At 37.6% G+C, this 18,448-nt stretch overlaps 1 protein-coding gene across 3 annotated transcripts in view; it reads left to right on the top strand.

Moving 5' to 3' along the window:
- The window catches only part of zmp:0000001114 (suppressor of tumorigenicity 14 protein), a 59,470-nt gene extending 41,995 nt beyond the window's left edge, over positions 1-17,475 (top strand). For all 3 annotated transcript variants that reach the window (XM_046862224.1, XM_046862225.1, XM_046862226.1), the window contains exons 13-19: positions 206-313; positions 1,428-1,541; positions 3,670-3,789; positions 4,154-4,334; positions 5,995-6,266; positions 7,027-7,163; positions 15,817-17,475. In XM_046862224.1, the coding sequence (XP_046718180.1) occupies positions 206-313; positions 1,428-1,541; positions 3,670-3,789; positions 4,154-4,334; positions 5,995-6,266; positions 7,027-7,163; positions 15,817-15,978 (1,094 nt within the window). In that variant the 3' untranslated portion in view covers positions 15,979-17,475. The remainder of the gene's footprint in view (positions 1-205; positions 314-1,427; positions 1,542-3,669; positions 3,790-4,153; positions 4,335-5,994; positions 6,267-7,026; positions 7,164-15,816) is intronic.
- The last annotated feature ends 973 nt before the right edge of the window (positions 17,476-18,448 follow it).

Here is an 18,448-nt window from a genome sequence, read left to right on the forward strand (position 1 = left end):
TCCTGATGTCAATTCAGTCAAAAAAATTTTCACTGTGGCGACCCCTAATGGGAGAAGCCGAAAGAAAGTTTATATATAAATAAACATAGTATAAAATCAGTGGCTATGAAGTTGATCAGTGGTAAGTTATGCCTGGTCGGTGTATACACAAAAGAATTATATATATTACACATCCGAGTGTATGTGTCTTCTCATTATCTTCCAGAATGTGAGGAGGGCCACTTTGTATGTGATAATGGAATTTGCAAACCTATGTACTGGGTGTGTGACCAAGTAAACGACTGTGGAGATGGCAGCGATGAACGACAATGCAGTAAGTTATTTGTTTGTTTGTTTTAAATCTGGGATGTTAATCTGTGTTGGGTTTTCTTTCTGAGCATAATTCAGCATTTCCATTATATCTGCCTCATAGTCTTCTGACTAGATTATGAATGAATGAGTGGTGGAACAAAAAGACCTAAAATAAAAACCTTGACCAAACCCTTAATATAGGAGGTCAGACATATATTTACAGTTTTTGGTGTCCATTTACACACTTTGATACAGTCAGGCACCTTGATTTGGGGAATCTGTGAAGGCCGCCTGCCTTTTTTAGAAGGTCTTTGCTAATAAAATGCAGAAAGAATGTCTGTGTATTAGGGATGTGCTTCTCCATAACTGAGGCTGATGCGATTCGCATCTCAATGCATAGCCAATAATACGATACATTAAAGATACACATGAAGTAGCTAACGATGCGATGTGTAACGATTCAAACCTATAACGATGCAGTGTAAACCGATTTTGAAAACAATGCGATGCAAAGAAAAAATATGATGCTATGCAACTTAATATGGTACAGATAGTTCGACTTTATTCCTTTGGTTTAGACAAACAGCAAATCATCAATTTACTTAAGAGCCTTCTGACTTCTAATGCATGGCCCTTTTACAACAGGCCTCTGTAGTGCAAAAAATAGTAAAAATTAGAATTAAATCCAGTATACGGTAGTATACTGTAATTTGTTAATAATACAATTTTATTTAACTATACAGGATATAGGTATGTGCCAGCGAGGCATGTGGACAAGTGCTGGTTTGCGAATGGAGGGTGGCACATAGGCTGCTACATTTGCCTGCCCCTGTGACCCGCGAAACTTAAAATATTTTTGTCCCATATGTCGTTATTTTGTTGTATTGCTGTCATCATCGCAAGATCGAAAAAGTTTAACCACTGTAACTCTGATACTTCATGTAGGTCTGTGTAGTGTTGTGATACGTCGCGATACAAATGCTAACTTGTATCCAGTTCACACTTTAAATCGATGCATCTCATCGTTGAATTTTAGTGGCAATGCACCAATGCGAATCTGTAGATTTTACCATCCCTCAAGTGTACTGTTGACAGTATCTCTCTCTCTCTCTCTCTCTCTCTCTCTTTTTCTGTAGGCTGTCAGAAGAATCAATTCCGTTGCACTGATGGCACTTGTTTGCCCAACACTGTAACTTGTAACGGGGCAAGAGACTGTGCAGACGGCAGCGACGAGGCCTCCTGTAAAGAGTGTAAGAGACATTCCTGATATCTCTATCTATTTCATCACATTTTTTTTTTTTTTTTAATGCTGGAACATCAGAATATTCACCCAGACACATCCAGATTGTTTTGCAGGCCAGAACATTTCTGTATAATATTTCAATGATTGTCCTGATTTTAAATAATTATTGCTGATGACACAAAACTTGGTTCGACACGTACCTCGGTTTTTAAGTCACAGTTCGGTTGAATTTCGGTACATTTATGGGAAAGTAATGCAAAACATAAAATTGCTTGTCGTTTTTTTTTTTTTTTATTAACGCAGTTTATTATTATTATTATTAACATTTGTAAACATCAGTTTACATTTTTAAAACGATTCTAAATAAGATGCCTATATATAATATTTTGTAATATTTTATAAAAATTAATATATAAAAATAATATAGAATCAATCAAATTAACATAATACACTTTATTATTAAATTGATTAAATTGACACATTAAATTGATTAAATACAATTAAATAAAAAAAATAATAAAATTCAAAAATTTAAACATTTAATTAAATAATTTGCATTTGTTAGACCCCATTTGAAATACAGACATGTATGTAAGTGTGTGTGTGTTTTACATTTACTATTTAATTTTGCTGTCTTTGTGCTGCCCATTTCTAAATGAGCTCATGAGCTGTTTCTGCTGGTAGGCGTATACCTGCTGCCAGTCTGAAGTTAAACTAAATACTGATTCAGCTATGTACCGCACAAACAGACAGGTGGTAAAAGCTTACTGCATTCTGAACCGAATCCTCCTGAATCATCCTTCAGTTTCTGTCCGTCTTGCACACTCCATCCTGCTCTTCAGCTTGTTTAGTGCATAATTTAAAGCTGATCAGTTGCCTCGCCCTCTATCGACCAGGAGTTGTGATTGATATCGTAGCTCTGGCTGTACTGTAAGAGAGCAGCGTCCAGTCTTTAGCTAGCTGTTCAAACCCGCACTTTATTTTAACGTGGCCTTTTGAAGCGCTCGTATCCAATGCATAATAAGTGCAGGGTTCCTTAAATCTCCACCAGCAGAATTATTCGCTTCTGCTTTGACTAATAGATTGAAGTATAAAGTATTAAAACATTGAGTTAAAAATGATCAAAAGTAGATTTTACCAGCTGTTTTGTTTTTCTTTTGCCCTGTTAAAGCTTAGCTTCAGTAGAACTTGACAAATAGATTTCAAGAAAAAAGGTAGAATTCATGATGTTTGAGAGGGAAGGGAAAAGCGGAAAAGAAAGAAGGATTAAAGGAATGAAAGATAGAAAGGATTGAAGCAGGTAAATGCACGGGGAAGAAAAGCAATAAGGAAGGAAAGTAGTAAGAAAAGGGGACGAATGGAAGAAGAAAGAAATAGGATGGAAGGGTTAAAGAAAGGCAGACAAGTAAAGTTGGAAAAGGGAAAGAACAGCAGACATGAAGGAGGATAAGGCAGAAGAGAACAAACAAAGAAAGGAAGGACAGGCAGGCAGGAACAACAAAGAAAGGAAGGAAGGAGAGGAACAAAAATTAAAGACTGAACCAAATGCAGGAAGGAAGAAACAAAGGAAAATGCAGACAGAAATTGAGTTGGAAAAGAGAAGGAAGGAAGGAAGGAAGGAAGGAAGGAAGGAAAGGACAGAAGGGACTGGAAGAAAGGAAGGAAGGAGGAAGGAAGGAAGGAAAGGACAGAAGGGACTAAAAGAAAGGAAGCAATGAAAGGCACGAAGCAACAAACAAACAAAGGAGAGAAGGAATGAAAAGCAGGAATGAACAAACAAAGTAAAGAAAGAATGAAAGGCAGGAATGAAAACAAAGAAAGGAAGGAAGGAAGGAATGAAGGAAGGAAAGTCAGGAAGGTACAAACAAAGAAAGGGAAGAAAGAATGAAAAGCAGAAAGGAAGTAAAGGAAGGAAGGAAAGGCAGGAAGGAACAAACAAAGGAAAGAAGGAAGGAAGAAGAGGCATTAAGGAACAAAAAAAGGAATGAAGAAAAAGCAAGAAAGATGGAAAATATGGTAGAAAGGAGTGCAGAAAAGAAGGGCGTCAGGGGAAAAGGGGAAAGGAATTTCATTGCCCTGGTGCTAGGTTTCTTCTTCGACATTTATCATCACTTCTCTTTCTCTTTCTCTTCTAGCTGCGGGAATGTGCACAGATTTCAGCTTCAAATGTGGAAATGACCAGTGTGTGAACAAACTCAACGCTGAGTGTGATAAAGTCACGGACTGCTTAGATGGTTCTGATGAGAAGGACTGTGGTAAGTCACTGTCTATCGCTGCTTTGCCTGTTAGCCTGGGCATCAACTTTAATGATGATTTCTGAATTAATAAACACACAGGAAAAAAAAAAAAGAATATAATGTCATTAAAGGCAGCTGACGTCACAACATTATATTCTTGTGGTAACTAATGAGCATAGAAGCCAGAAATTTGTGCTAGCTAATTAGCAAGTGTTTGTAGAGCTACAATAACAACCACAGTAGTACTGAAACAGCAGGCCAAAATAACAGCTTATTATTTAATTGACTTGACACCAATTTATTATTATTATTATATATATATATATATATATATATATATATATATATATATATATATTTTTTATTGGTTGCTTGGTTTCAGACTGTGGTGAGCGACCATATAAACACAACAGGATTGTCGGAGGGCAGAATGCTGATGTGGGGGAATGGCCATGGCAGGTCAGCCTGCACTTCCAGACCAGCGGGCATGTCTGTGGTGCCTCCATCATTGCCAACAAATGGCTGCTCAGTGCCTCTCACTGCTTTATGTCTGAAGACCTTTCGTAAGTGGAAGCACATGAAAAATCGATACTGGTTAAATTTCCACATGGTGAGATGACTGATATAATGGGGGAAAAAAAAAAAAAAACTTTGCTTGCGTGCAGAAGTGTCAATTGAAAAGGGTCATTTTCATCCTTTATCATGGGAAAAACATTTGAAATAACTAAGAACATGCTCGGGTCCGGGAGGTTTGTTTTCCAATATGTTCCTAAACACAAAATGTGAATGAAAATGCCTTCATTCGTTTTTTTTTTCTTTTGAAGAGAAAATGATTAGAAAATACATGTATTTGTTAAATGTATTTGTTTTATAGGGGTGGTTAAGTCTCTGGGTTACTGATAAGAAGGTCAGGGGCTTAAGTCCCTGTATCACCAAGCTCAAACTCTTGGGCCCTTGAGCAAGGCCCTTAACCCTCTGTGCTCCCGGGGCACTGTATCATGGTTGAACTTAAGTTCTGACCACAGCTTTTTTACATCACTGAGATATGTGAAGAAAGAATTTTACTATGCTGTAATGTGAATATGACCATATGATCAATGCCTTGACTTGTACAATATTTCCAATCTAATGAGCCTTAACCTCAAGTAAATTTCATTTGTGGGCTTCACTAAGGAAGGTTTGTCCACTCTGGAGTCCCCAAATGACAAATAATATGATCAAAAGTAGAGAAAGCTATTCCGAGACTGCACACTGCAATCACGACTAATTTTTTGATAGCTGATCAGTTATTTTACACTCAGGTTGTTTGAGTCCCACCAAACGCCTAATTATAAGATGGCAAGAAATTATACTTTTTTTTATTGTGAGAAAAAATATTGTATATTATTGTATATTGTATATTATTATTTTCATAATTAGATTTTTATATAAAAAAATTGAATGAACACAATGTACACAAACGCTCCTTACATCAAATTTCATCAGTGGTTTTGAAGGTTTTTATTATTATTATTATTATTATTATTATTATTATTATTATTATTATAATCTGTTTATTTTTTGCATAAAATAATGTCCTTAGTCCCTGCAAGTATCTCCCTGCACTGTGCATTATATGAGAATTATGAGGTACACAGCAAGTAGTTTGCTTTGTCTTGTAACAATATTTCTGTCAGGTTTTCAAGAATATCGCAAATGATCCCATACAAAGATTATCCCAAAACTTGTAATTCCCCGAACTCTCCAGCAGGTGGCGGACTAAAGCTGTATTTCCACCAAGCTTTCAGCCTTCCTGCCTTGTTATTTACCTGTTCCCAGTGCTGCTTTTCAGCTCATTACCATGCTGTGCCACAAGAGTTTTTGAGCAGAGAAGTACAGAAATATGCAGTGTAGAGGGACTCGAAAACCAGGATTGGGAAAACAATGCACTAAAGTGTGACAGTGTGAAGCGGTGTGCTAAAGTGTGAAATGCATTTAAGTGTTTCGCTTTGTTCCTGCATGGGCCTTGGAGGGAAAAAAAATGCCATGCTACAATCTATTGAAAACAAAGGTCTCAGGGGATTTTAGCAGGAAAACTTGAACATTAGCTCAGGAAAACATTTAGGATTGTACACTTGGATTAAGAGCCACTAATAATATGAATCAGTCTCGCTTTCCTTTTTTTTTCCAGTCCCATATTTTTCCATTGTATGTAAGACTAATTGCTTCTCTATGGCTCTGTAGTTACCGTGAGCCAGGGAACTGGATGACCTACAGTGGAATGAACGATCAGCAGAAGGAGGAGAAATCTGTGCAGATACGTGGGGTGAAGAATATCATCACACACACAGACTACAACCAGATGACATACGATAACGACATTGCACTACTGGAACTTACAGAGCCACTCGTGTTCTCCAGCACTGTCCATCCGGTGTGTCTTCCCTCCAATTCACATGTGTTCCCCCCTGGAATGCCCTGCTGGGTGACTGGCTGGGGTGCACTCAGGGAGGGAGGTGAGTGAAGGGATGTGTGGATGGAATAAGTTGTGTGAAGGCAGGTGCTTATGAAGGGAGGTAATTGAAGGAACGTGCTTAGAGAAGATAGGAGGTGAGTGAAGGGAGGTGCTCAGGGAAGGAGGTGAGTGAAGGGAGGTGCTCAGGGAAGGAGGTGAGTGAAGGGAGTTGCTCAGGTAGGGAGTCACGTTATAAGAGGTGCTCAGAGAGGGGCCTAGTAATAGGAGGTGCTGAGGGGAGTGAGTGAAGCAAGGTGGATATCTCAAGATGTTTAGGGTTGGAGGTGAGTGAGAGGAGATGCTCAGAGTAGTTGTTAAGTGAGAGGAGATGATCAGGATGGAACCTGAGTGAAAGTAGATGATCAGGGTAGGAAGTGAGTGAGAGGAGATGATTATGGTAGGAAGTGAGTGAGAGGAGATGATTATGGTAGGAAGTGAGTGAGAGGAGATGATTATGGTAGAAAGTAAGTGAGAAGAGATGCTCAGAGTAGAACCTGAGTAAAAGGAGATGGTTAGATTAGGAGATATTTTTATGCGGAACCTGTAGCACACACCACTGGACATATTTTTGTACATTTTCCTTTCTGTCTGTCTTTCTTTCTTTTTTTTTTACTTTCTTTCTCTCTGTCTAACTTTTTTATATTATGTCTCAGCTTATCTGCAGTCCATGTTTAGTCATCTTTATACTGGTCATACTAAAAGCTCCTTGTCGAAATATGATCAAAGCTGTGTGCATGTGTGTTTTTATGGCTTTGTTCCAGGAAATACTGCGACACTTCTTCAGAAAGCAGAGGTGAAAATCATTAATGACACAGTATGTGATACGGTGACGGAGGGTCAGGTGACCTCGCGCATGTTGTGCAGCGGCTTCCTTTCTGGAGGTGTGGATGCTTGTCAGGTATAGACGCACACATACAGTAATCTTTGTTAAAAATAGATCCATTTACTGTACACATACACACATTTCTTTCTTCCCCTCAGTCTTTTCACTTAAGCTTTGAGCTCGATTGGAAATGTCATATTAAAACTTACAAGATTCCAAAAAATCTGTGAAATGACCAGAAACACGGGTTTATAAGAAATGCCAGCTTCAGTCTGAAATAATCGAAGGACATCCATCTCTGCTACACTGCTGACACATTCTCTGCTCTTCCTCTTTTCCCCTCATGATCTGTAACTAAACTCATATCTTTCTTACTTATCTAGTTTCCCTTTTCGTCTCCCTCTGTGTTAAACTAAATGGTCATATCTATACATTTGAATGGTTGTATATGAACATTACTACTAAACACAGTCAAATGTAATTTAATCAAGACTTTCTTGATTTTGAGCCTTAATAGTGTAAGACAAATGTTATCAAATTCTAGCTAGATTTAAGACTCTGTCACACAATTTTACAAATGATTTTAAAGTCATGAGTTGCATATTTGCTTTTCTGAGATTTTGGATGTTATGGGCATTTTAATAATAATAATAAAAAATAAAAAAGAAATACCGTATTTTCCAGACTATAAGCCGCTACTTTTTTCCCACGCTTTGAACCCCACGGCTTAAACAACTAATTTATGGATTTTTCCAGGGTTTTTCTCGGTTTCACAAGCGTCATGCCAAAAAACTGAGCCCCATAACATTAGACCAATGAAATTCCTGAACGGGTTCAGGTGAACCAATGAAACTCTTTATATTAAATCAGATGCGCTCCCACTGAATCCGCACCACATCATAAATATGGACGATGTTCCTCTGACGTTTGACCTGCCGCTCACTCGGACTGTCTACAGGAAAGGAGAATCATTCGTCACGCTGAAAACAACCGGGCATGAAAACACGCACTTCACCCGTGTTCTGAGCTGCACGGCATCGGGAGAAAAGCTTCACCGATGGTGATTTTTAAACGCACAACGATGCCAAAAGATAAACTCCCGAGAGAAATAGTTGTGAAAGGAAGGAGGAAGACAGTGAACAATGACTTTCTTGGTAGGCTACTGTTTAGATACAAGCCGTGTAACAGACACTGTCTTTCGTTAAAGCCTGTGTAAAGTTCATTAGTTTCACTGTAGACATACACTGCGGTTTATAGACAGGTGCGGCTTATTTATGTTCAAAATAAAAATCTTTGTAAAATTCAGTGGGTGCGTCTTATATTTGGGTGCGCTTAATAGTCGGTAAATTACGGTAGCAATAAATTAAAATAAGTCCTAGAAATCAGTAGGGGGCAACCCAGAGGAGTCGACATTTCGATTGGAAGAGCCTGATTCGGCTACCAATCTCGCATTCACTTCTTCACAGAGGAGTTATGGGATGAGGATCCTGCCATTCTGGTGATGTGTATGTGCTCAATGTCTGATTTCACGTAGAACTATCGGTTTTTTTCTCAATAAGTTAATATGCAGTGGTGATGGACAGGTTGACGGACGAGGTCAGACAGGATTCTCTGTCGACTATGATGTTTGCGGATGATATTGTTATTTGTGGTGAGAGTAGGGAGCAGGTTGAGAAGAGCCTGGAGAGGTGGAGGTACGTGCTGGAGAGAAGGGGAATGAAAGTCAGTAGGAGTAAGACAGAGTACATGTGTGTGAATGGGAGGGAGGGCAGCGGAGTGGTGCGGTTGCAGGGAGAAGAGGTGGAGAAGGTGGAGGAGTTCAGGTACCCTACCTCCAGCTCCACCTCCTGTCTTTTACTCAATGCCACTGTCTCTAAGCCATACAACATCGCAGGTCTCACCACAGTCCTATAAACTTTCCCTTTCACTCTTGCAGATACTTTTCTATCACAAATCACTCCTGATATCACTCTTCTCCACCCACTCCACCCTGCCTGCACACTTTTCTTCATTTCTCGAACACACTCTCCATTATTTTGCACTGTTGACCCCAGTTACCTAAACTCCTTCACCTTCTCCACCTTATCTCCCTACAACTGCATGTGATGTAATGTGATACATTAAGTGTTTTAAAAAAGATCCGAAAATAGGCCACACCTCAATCAGTGGAATTGACACTAACAGAGGCCATGCCGCAATATGCTGGAATGTATGTTACAGTGAAGGAGGTGTGGCCTTCGTTTCTATACAGGCAGAAAGTCACCGAAAGATTCCACCACTGTGATAGATGGCCCCATAGGCCACACCTCCTTCCTTGTGAATAAGGTTTAGTGGTTAAAGCATTGGACTTTGGATCTGAAGGTTGTGAGTTCAAATCCCAGCCACATCAAGCTGCCATTCCAGGGCCCTTGAGCAAGCCCATAGCTGCTCAGATGTGTGAATGAGATAAAAGTAAGTCAGGATGCTGTAAATGCATTGAACATAGATGAAGCCACAGCAGAAGCCTCCATTGTGAAAGATAAACATGAAGAAACTCCTTTACTGCGACAACTGATTTTAGAAGCCACACCTTCTCCACCTGTCACAAATGAATGCAGAAGCTACACCTCCTTCACTCCATATTATATACACAGTTACCATGAAGTTTCTATTAGGACAAATAAACCCTGAGACTGCACCTCCTTCATTGGGATGGATAAACAGAAGCCACATCTCTGCTGTGACTGAGGAACATTGAAGCCACACCTACCTCCCTGAAAGTGACAAACACAGCAACCATGCCTTTTTCACTAGGGCTGATGAGAACAGAAGCCACGCCTCCTCCACTTTACCGAAAGGGGCAAAAGCCACACCTGCTTCATTGTGAGCAAGGTATAGCTTCTGTGACAAATAAACAACACCTGCACTGTGACAGATGAACACAGAAGCCACGCCTCTCTTGCTTCAAGTGATGAACACAACAGCCATGCCTTTTTCACTGTGGCTGATGAAAGTGGAAGCCACACCTCTTCTACTTTACTGAAAGGTGCTGAAGCCACACCTCTTTCATTGTCAGATTTAATATTCTGGCCTTTTTGAGAGATGAGAAATGCTTAATTGGTTGTGTTTTGTTCCTCAAATGTAAACATGACTTAGACTTTGTATCTCCTGCAGAGTGTGTTTGTGCGTGTGCTTGTTCACAGCTCATGCTGCAGGAGTATAATTGTTGTCCTCTGCTCCCTGATATGAAAATCGGACCAATTTCCATAATTCCTTTTGCTGTTGTTCATCCTTTCTTCCTCATACTTGTCTACTCTTTCCACCCCTAATCTTCTTATTTTACTCCGCTTTCCTCAGACAAACCCTTCCTGCCTTCGCCTGTCTCTTCCCATCTCTCTGTATCTCCCCAGTCGCCCTGTCTTCTCTAATTCACACTCATGTGCTGGCTCGTCCTCTCTCACGTTCTCTCATTTCAGTTTCCAATCCAAACAGGCTTTATTGCCTGCGCTGTTTACGCAGCGATATTGGCAAAGTAATTAACGGCAAAATTGTATTACGCCTAAAACAAATCATTCCGGAGTAATGGCGGCGAAATGAAATGGAACAATAAATAATACGGCTAAATTAGAAGTACGATATGATTGATGACAAGTGATCATAATAATAATTAAATTCTCTATCTGTGTCTCTCCCACCCACAGCTCCTCTCACTCATTATCGTCTCTTTCGTTATGTTTTCTTTCAGATTCTTGTCTATTATTTTCTCCCTCGTTTTCTTTCTTTATTCATTTATCTTCCTCTGTGTCCTTCTCTTTTTTTATTTAATGCAACGTCTCAAAAATCAAATGTCCACAATGTCCCCCTTAAACAGCTAATACACCTTTTGTACAACCTCTAAGTTAATTATTTTCTTACATCACCCAAAATATATTTGAATGAACATCCACCTCTAACCACATCCATTTATTTAATGCTTCCACACAGACAGGATGTAAGATGTATTAACGTCACATCAGCTGTATTGTACCTGAAACAAGCGGTCACTCCTTAGCGGACCTTTCAAGACCTTTCTTGCAGCACTAAAATCGCATTTTGGTGCGGAAAGACTGTAGGCTGTAAGGCGATGCATTAAAAGAGTTTCTGGAGCCTTTCTGTGGTTTACATCATGCACCATTATCTAGAAAAGAAGCTAATGAATTTTTTTTTATTTCCTCCAGAACGAATGCAACACTTCATTATGAAACTTTTATTGTTTTGTGGTTTTAAATAAGTATATTAAAGTATATTGTTTATCAGTGCAGGTTATTTTTTTTTTACAGATTTTTTTTTGGTGCTTTTAGACCTTTGCATTTAATGCTGTTGAGCATCTGTTAAAAAAACAAACAAAAACAAAGTTTGTCAGAAAGTGTCAAAAATTTAACTGACCCATTGCACCACTTCCAGAAATGTTAAACAATTAACAGTTAAACAATTAAGAGTTAACTGTCTTCCTACTGAAAAATTATACAAATTAATGATTATACACTATATGGGCAATACACTTAATCATACGACTATTGCTTGAACATCAATCCACCAATCCACGTTTAGTCCCCTCCACTCTTCTGGGAAGATGTTCCACAAGATTTTAATACGTGATTGTGGAGGTTTGTGGTCATTCAGCTACAAGTGTGTTAGTAAAGTCAGGTACTGATGTAGTGTGAGGAGGCCAAGGGTGCAGTCAGTGTTCCAATTCATCCCAAAAGATTTCAGTAGGGTTGAGGTCCGAGCTCTATAGCAGGTCACTCAAGATCTTAAAGTCCAACCCATATAAAAACCATATCTCCATGGAGCTGGAAAAGTCAGGTGTCCCAGTACTTCTCCAGGTTTTTCTGTTAAATAACAAATCATTTTTTAAACTGATGTATTCGTACTTTGAGGTTATGCAGATGTCATTACTATAGAAACAATGATGTATTAAAAACAAGTTAATTAATATAAATCTAATGTCAGAGCTAGATTCTAGTTTGGAATGTAGGGATATTGCAGCAGAGCAGTTTTCTGTAAATAAATAAATAATTTTAAATATACACACAGTGTGTATATACAGTGTGTATCTGTGTATGTGTGTGTATGTATATATATATATATATATATATATATATATATATATATATATATATATATATATATATATATATATATATATACACTACAGACCAAAAGTTTGGACACACCTTCTCATTCAAAGAGTTTTCTTTATTTTCATGACTATGAAAATTGGAGAGTCACACTGAAGGCATCAAGGGCTATTTGACCAAGAAGGAGAGTGATGGGGTGCTGCGCCAGATGACCTGGCCTCCACAGTCACCGGACCTGAACCCAATCGAGATGGTTTAGGGGTGAGCTGGACCGCAGAGTGAAGGCAAAAGGGCCAACAAGTGCCAAGCATCTCTCGGGGAACTCTTTCATGACTGTTGGAAGACCATTTCAGGTGACTACCTCTTGAAGTTCATCAAGAGAATGCCAAGAGTGTGCAAAGCAGTAATCAAAGCAAAAGGTGGCTACTTTGAAGAACCTAGAATATGACATTTTTCAGTTGTTTTACACTTTTTTCTTATGTATATAATTCCATATATAATTCCACATGTGTTAATTCATAGTTTTGATGCCTTCAGTGTGAATCTACAATTTTCATAGTAATGAATGAGAAGGTGTGTCCAAACATTTGGTTTGTACTGTGTATATATATATATATATATATATATATATATATATATATATATATATATATATATATATACATACACACACACACACACCCTATTTTCCGGACTATGAGCCGCTACTTTTTTCCCACGCTTTGAACTCCGCGGCTTAAACAGCGAAGCAGATAATTTATGGATTTTTCCAGGTTTTTCCCGGTTTCACAAACTTGAAGCCAAAAAACTGAGCTCCATAACATTAGACCAATGAAATTGCAGAACAGGTTCAGGTGAACCAATGAAACTCTTTATATTAAATCAGATGCACTCCCACTGAATCGGGCCGCACCACATCATAAATATGGATGCGGTTCCTCTGACGTTTGACCTGCTGTTCACTCGGACTGTCAACAGGAAATGCGAATCATTCGTCACGCTGAAAACAACCGGGCATGAAAAAACGCACTTCACCCGTGTTCTGAGCTGCACGGCATCGGGAGAAAAACTTCACCGATGGTGATTTTTAAACGCACAACGATGCCAAAAGATAAACTCCCGAGAGAAATTGTTATGAAATGAAGGAGGAAGACAGTGAACAATGACTTTCTTGGTAGGCTACTGTTTAGATACAGTAACAGACACTGTCTTTCGTTAAAGCCTGTGTAAAGTTCATTAGTTTCAGTGTAGACACCTGCGGCTTATAGATAGATAGATACTTATTTTCCTCACTGTATGTGTATGTATATATATATATATATATATATATATATATATATATATATATATATATATATATATATATATATATATATATATATATATATATACACACACTAAGGAAAATAAGTATTTGAACACCCTGCTATTTTGCAAGTTCTCCCACTTAGAAATCATGGAGGGGTCTGAACTATTTATTTGTATGATACAGCTGCAAATAAGTATTTGAACACCTGAGAAAGTCAATGTTAATATTTGGTACAGTAGCCTTTGTTTGCAATTACAGAGGTCAAACGTTTCCTGTAGTTTTTCACCAGGTTTGCACACACTGCAGGAGGGATTTTGGCCCACTCCTTCACACAGATCTTCTCTAGATCAGTCAGGTTTCTGGCCTGTCACTGAGAAACACAGAGTTTGAGCTCCCTCCAAAGATTCTCTATTGGGTTTAGGTCTGGAGACTGGCTAGGCCATGCCAGAACCTTGATATGCTTCTTACAGAGCCACTCCTTGGTTATCCTGGCTGTGTGCCTCAGGTCATTGTCATGTTGGAAGACCCAGCCTCGACCCATCTTCAATGATCTAACTGAGGGAAGGAGGTTGTTCCCCAAAATCTCGCAATACATGGCCCCAGTCATCCTCTCCTTAAAAAACAGCTCTTTGGTCTTGGCCATGTTAGTAGTTGGATTCTTACTGATTGTATGGGGTGGACAGGTGTCTTTATGCAGCTAACGACCTCAAACAGGTGCATCTAATTTAGGATAATAAATGAAGTGGAGGTGGACATTTTAAAGGCAGACTAACAGGTCTTTGAGGGTCAGAATTTTAGCTGATAGACAGGTGTTCAAATACTTATTTGCAGCTGTATCATACAAATACATAGTTTAAAAAAATCATATATTGTGATTTCTGGATTTATTTTTTTAGATTATGTCTCTCACAGTGGACATGCACCTACGATGACAATTTCAGACCCCTCCATGATTTCTATTTCTATATACACACGCACAAATATTGTTGTGCACACACACACACACACACACACATACACGTGTGTTTGTTTTTTATCGTTTTTTGTTTTCCCGAACACATTTACCTTTTTGTCCCCTTTCTCCCTTTATCTCTTAAACTAATACTTTTTTTTTTCTGTGCCTCATTTTTCTTTTTCTTTTCCTGCACTCTCTTCTTGCATATTAATTTTTCAATCTACTACCTTTCCTTTCCTCTATTAATCTTTTCCCCTTATATAGCTGTTTACTTCTCATTCTCACATTTTCATTCTTTTTGTTTATCTTATCTATTTATATTTATCTGTATCCTTTTTTTGGCTCCTCTTTTACTGGCTTCTATTAATCTTTCCAGTCTCCTGTTTTATTTATTTATCTTTTTTCCACCTTTGTTTGTCTTTTTTAACACAATTTCTAGTCTTAGCTTTGTTCCCTTAGAGTATTCTATTTTCTTATTAATTATAATGTACAGTGCAGGTCAAAAGTTTGCGAGCACCAAGTATTTTATTGTTTTTGAGACACATGCATGTTCCTTTTATATATTTAACGAACTAGTTAAAAGGCAAACACACACGATTTGGACAGTGAGTTACTAGAAAAATGTTCTGTGGATGAGTCCAAATGTGAAGTTTTTTTGCTCTAACAGAAGAACTTACTAGACAGAGAACAGAAGAGAATATGTTGGCAGACTGCCCCATCTTTATAGTTAGACATGGAAGTGGAAGCTTAATAGTTTGGGGTGGTTTTGGAGCAGGGAATGTTGGAGCATTATTCTGGGTAAAAGGAAAACGAATCCAACATAGTTACCATTCCATACTTCAACACCATTCAATTCTTTCTGTGGCTCATTGAAACCAAATTCACCGTACAACAAGACGATGACCCGAAGCCTACGTCTAAGCTCTTTAAGCGTTATATAGAAAGCAATTATCCTGAGTGTTATTTATCATGGAATGAGCTGTCCAGTCATCATACCTAAATCCTATTGAACTGCTTTGGGTCAGAATGTCAGAAAGAAATCTACAACGATTGAAGAACACATTTGGCAAGTTTTTACTAAAGGCATCACAACGTATTTCATCTGAATGTTTGTCACTGTCCAGATAACAAGAGTGTTTAGAGCTGTTGTTTATGCTAAGGTTGGGTTTTTCAATGAGAATAAACCGTAATATCTGTGCCTTTATATATTTGTTTGGTCAAAGTAAATCTTCATCGCGTTAAATGACCTGGTGTGTTGCAAATAAAAGGAAAGAGCATGTGTATCTCAAAAACCTTTAAAGTTTTTCCAAACTTTCGATAGGTTCTTAACATTATATCTTAAATGTTCTTGTGTGTTTTGTGCAGGGTGACTCAGGCGGTCCTCTGGTTTGTCTCTCCGAAGCTAATATTTGGTTCCAGTGTGGGATAGTGAGTTGGGGAGAAGGCTGTGCACGTCGCAACAAACCCGGTGTCTACACACGACTCACAAAGTTCCGTCAGTGGATACGTAAACACGCTGGAGTGTAGCAACATCAGCAGCTTCTGGATGCTTTGTGTATTATACATAAGTGTATAAGTGTAAAAGTATAAGGGTGTGTGTGTGTGTGTGTGTGTGTGTGTGTGTGTGTGTGTGTGGGTAAAGATCTCAAATATTTACCAAATGATCCTTATGGACGCTTCTATTTTTAATTTTATGTTGTTTTTTTTATAAATATATACATATATATATATATATATATATATATATATATATATATATATATATATATATATATATATATTGCTAAGCCTAAAGCTTGACCCAGCTCTAAAGTCTTGACTGTCAATTTTTTTTTATCATTATGAACTTATAAATATAAAACTTTAATAATTAAAAAATATATAATATATTAATGAATAGTGGACACCAATAGTTTTAAATAAAAAAAAAAACAATTGGAGGGATTCCAATCCAGACTCAAGACTGTTACATTTGAGCATTTATTTTTCTTCTTCTTCTTAAAAAAAAAAAAAAAAAAAAAAGCAGCATGTACATCCTGTCCAAGATCAGTTTGGAATTTATAAAAGTGTTTCTGAACTTCTTGTATTTATCATCACTGGGGACAAAACGCTTCTAGAAATTTCACCAGCTCTTCTGTGAAAACTGTTGCACTTTTTTTCTTTTTTTACTACTTTTAAACTGTGTGTTCTCAGGACTCTCAGCCAGTAGAATACAGGATTAGCCAAAAAATGGGTCATTTCACACATCCTTTTGCCCAAACACTCAAGGCCATGTTGGGTCATCTGGCTCTCTGCATGCTAACACCCTGACTAGCGAAGCCGGAGATGCTCTGAAAACAAAGTGAACTTGCGAATGAATCTGCTTCTCCTACTGCACAAGGATCGAGTACTTCATCAGACTGTTTCACACTCTTTCCCATCTTTTAAATTGATTGTTGAAACAACATTTTGGAACAATGTAATACAACTGTTCATATTTGCAGCTCCTTTCATGGTAATTGATGAACATTTCCATTTTAAGCTTTTATGATTAAATATATGCATTGCAGTTTTTTTTCTGTCTTTAAGTGTTATATAAAGTCCGTCTGTCCAATATAATCCAGTAGTTTTTTACCCAATGAATTTTACAAAACGTAGAAAATTCCAGAATCCCTCATTCAGTTATAGTACTCGCTGATGAGGCAATATATTCTCTCTCTCTCTCTCTTTCTCTCTCTCTCTCTCTCTATATATATATATATATATATATATATTTTTTTTTTTTTTTCTCCACAGTTTTATATTTATAGTGTAAGAAAGTGTAAAGGAATCCATAGTTTTTTTTTTTGTTCCCTAGATCCATTTTACATCACTACTACTAATAAAATATAATTATGATATTATGCATCCCATGTGGATTAACACTACCAGGTGTTCGCAATCTGCCTTTCATACAGTCTTATCACCTGAAGGCATATGAGACCATTATTTTATAAGTTATACTTACAGCAATGTTTAAATAAAAAGTATATGTAAGAGGTAAAACACTTGAGGGTGTACTGTTATAGGAAATTAGTCAATGTTGTGTCTGTATGTATGTATGTATGTATATATATATATATATATATATATATATATATATATATATATATATATATATATATATATAATTTTTTATTTATTTTTTTTATAAAAAAAATATTTTTTTCCATTAAAATTTTGTTAATTTGGCAAAAAAATGGTGGTAATGTACTAGCGTTGCCTTGCAGTAGGCACTACAGGTTTATGATGGAAATGCATAGCAATAACCCCATAATAACTTGAAAATATTGTAAGTCGAGATATGTAAGCCTAGACTACCAGGGGTCTTTGAGAATGGTGATCAGTATGGGGTGTATTGTTGGGTGTAAATTATTGTTATTAATTTAACAAAACAGTAATTTACAGTACAGCACCGTATAAACTTTACAGTAAATATGTATGTGGAAAAAGGCGCATGCCCAAGCAAGTGGAAGCTGGACCCTCTCTATTTCTGTATTGGGCTTTAAAACCCCAAAAACTGAAAAAAAAATTATGCTAACTAACACAGAGACAACTGAACTCTGAGGAGAGTAAGGCATTTCACAAGTTGAAAGCATCCTGGCAGCGTCCCAAGGTATGATTAAAATGCTGTTTAAAAATTCAAAGATTTTTACCTTTTTCGTTTGTTTTCAGTAATGTCATAGTAAGATTGAAAAATCACAAGTCGAACCACCGTAACACAAACTTTACTGTGATATGGTTACAGAAAATGAATTAACCCCTACTGTACAGAGCAGTCAAATATATGACGTTCAAACTAATGTGAGAAATGCCAGAGAGGGTGTCACCTAATATTCCAATTTTACACTTTCATTTCTTTCAGAAATGGGTAGCATATAAGGCTTTGGGTTATTGATTGGAAGGTTGGCAGTTCAAGCTCCAGCACATCAAGCTGCCCCTGTTGGGCTCCAGAGAAGGCCTTTAACCCTCTCTGCTC

This window comes from Silurus meridionalis, chromosome 12 (genome assembly GCF_014805685.1).
Source record: "Silurus meridionalis isolate SWU-2019-XX chromosome 12, ASM1480568v1, whole genome shotgun sequence".
NCBI classification, from domain to species: Eukaryota; Metazoa; Chordata; class Actinopteri; order Siluriformes; family Siluridae; genus Silurus; species Silurus meridionalis.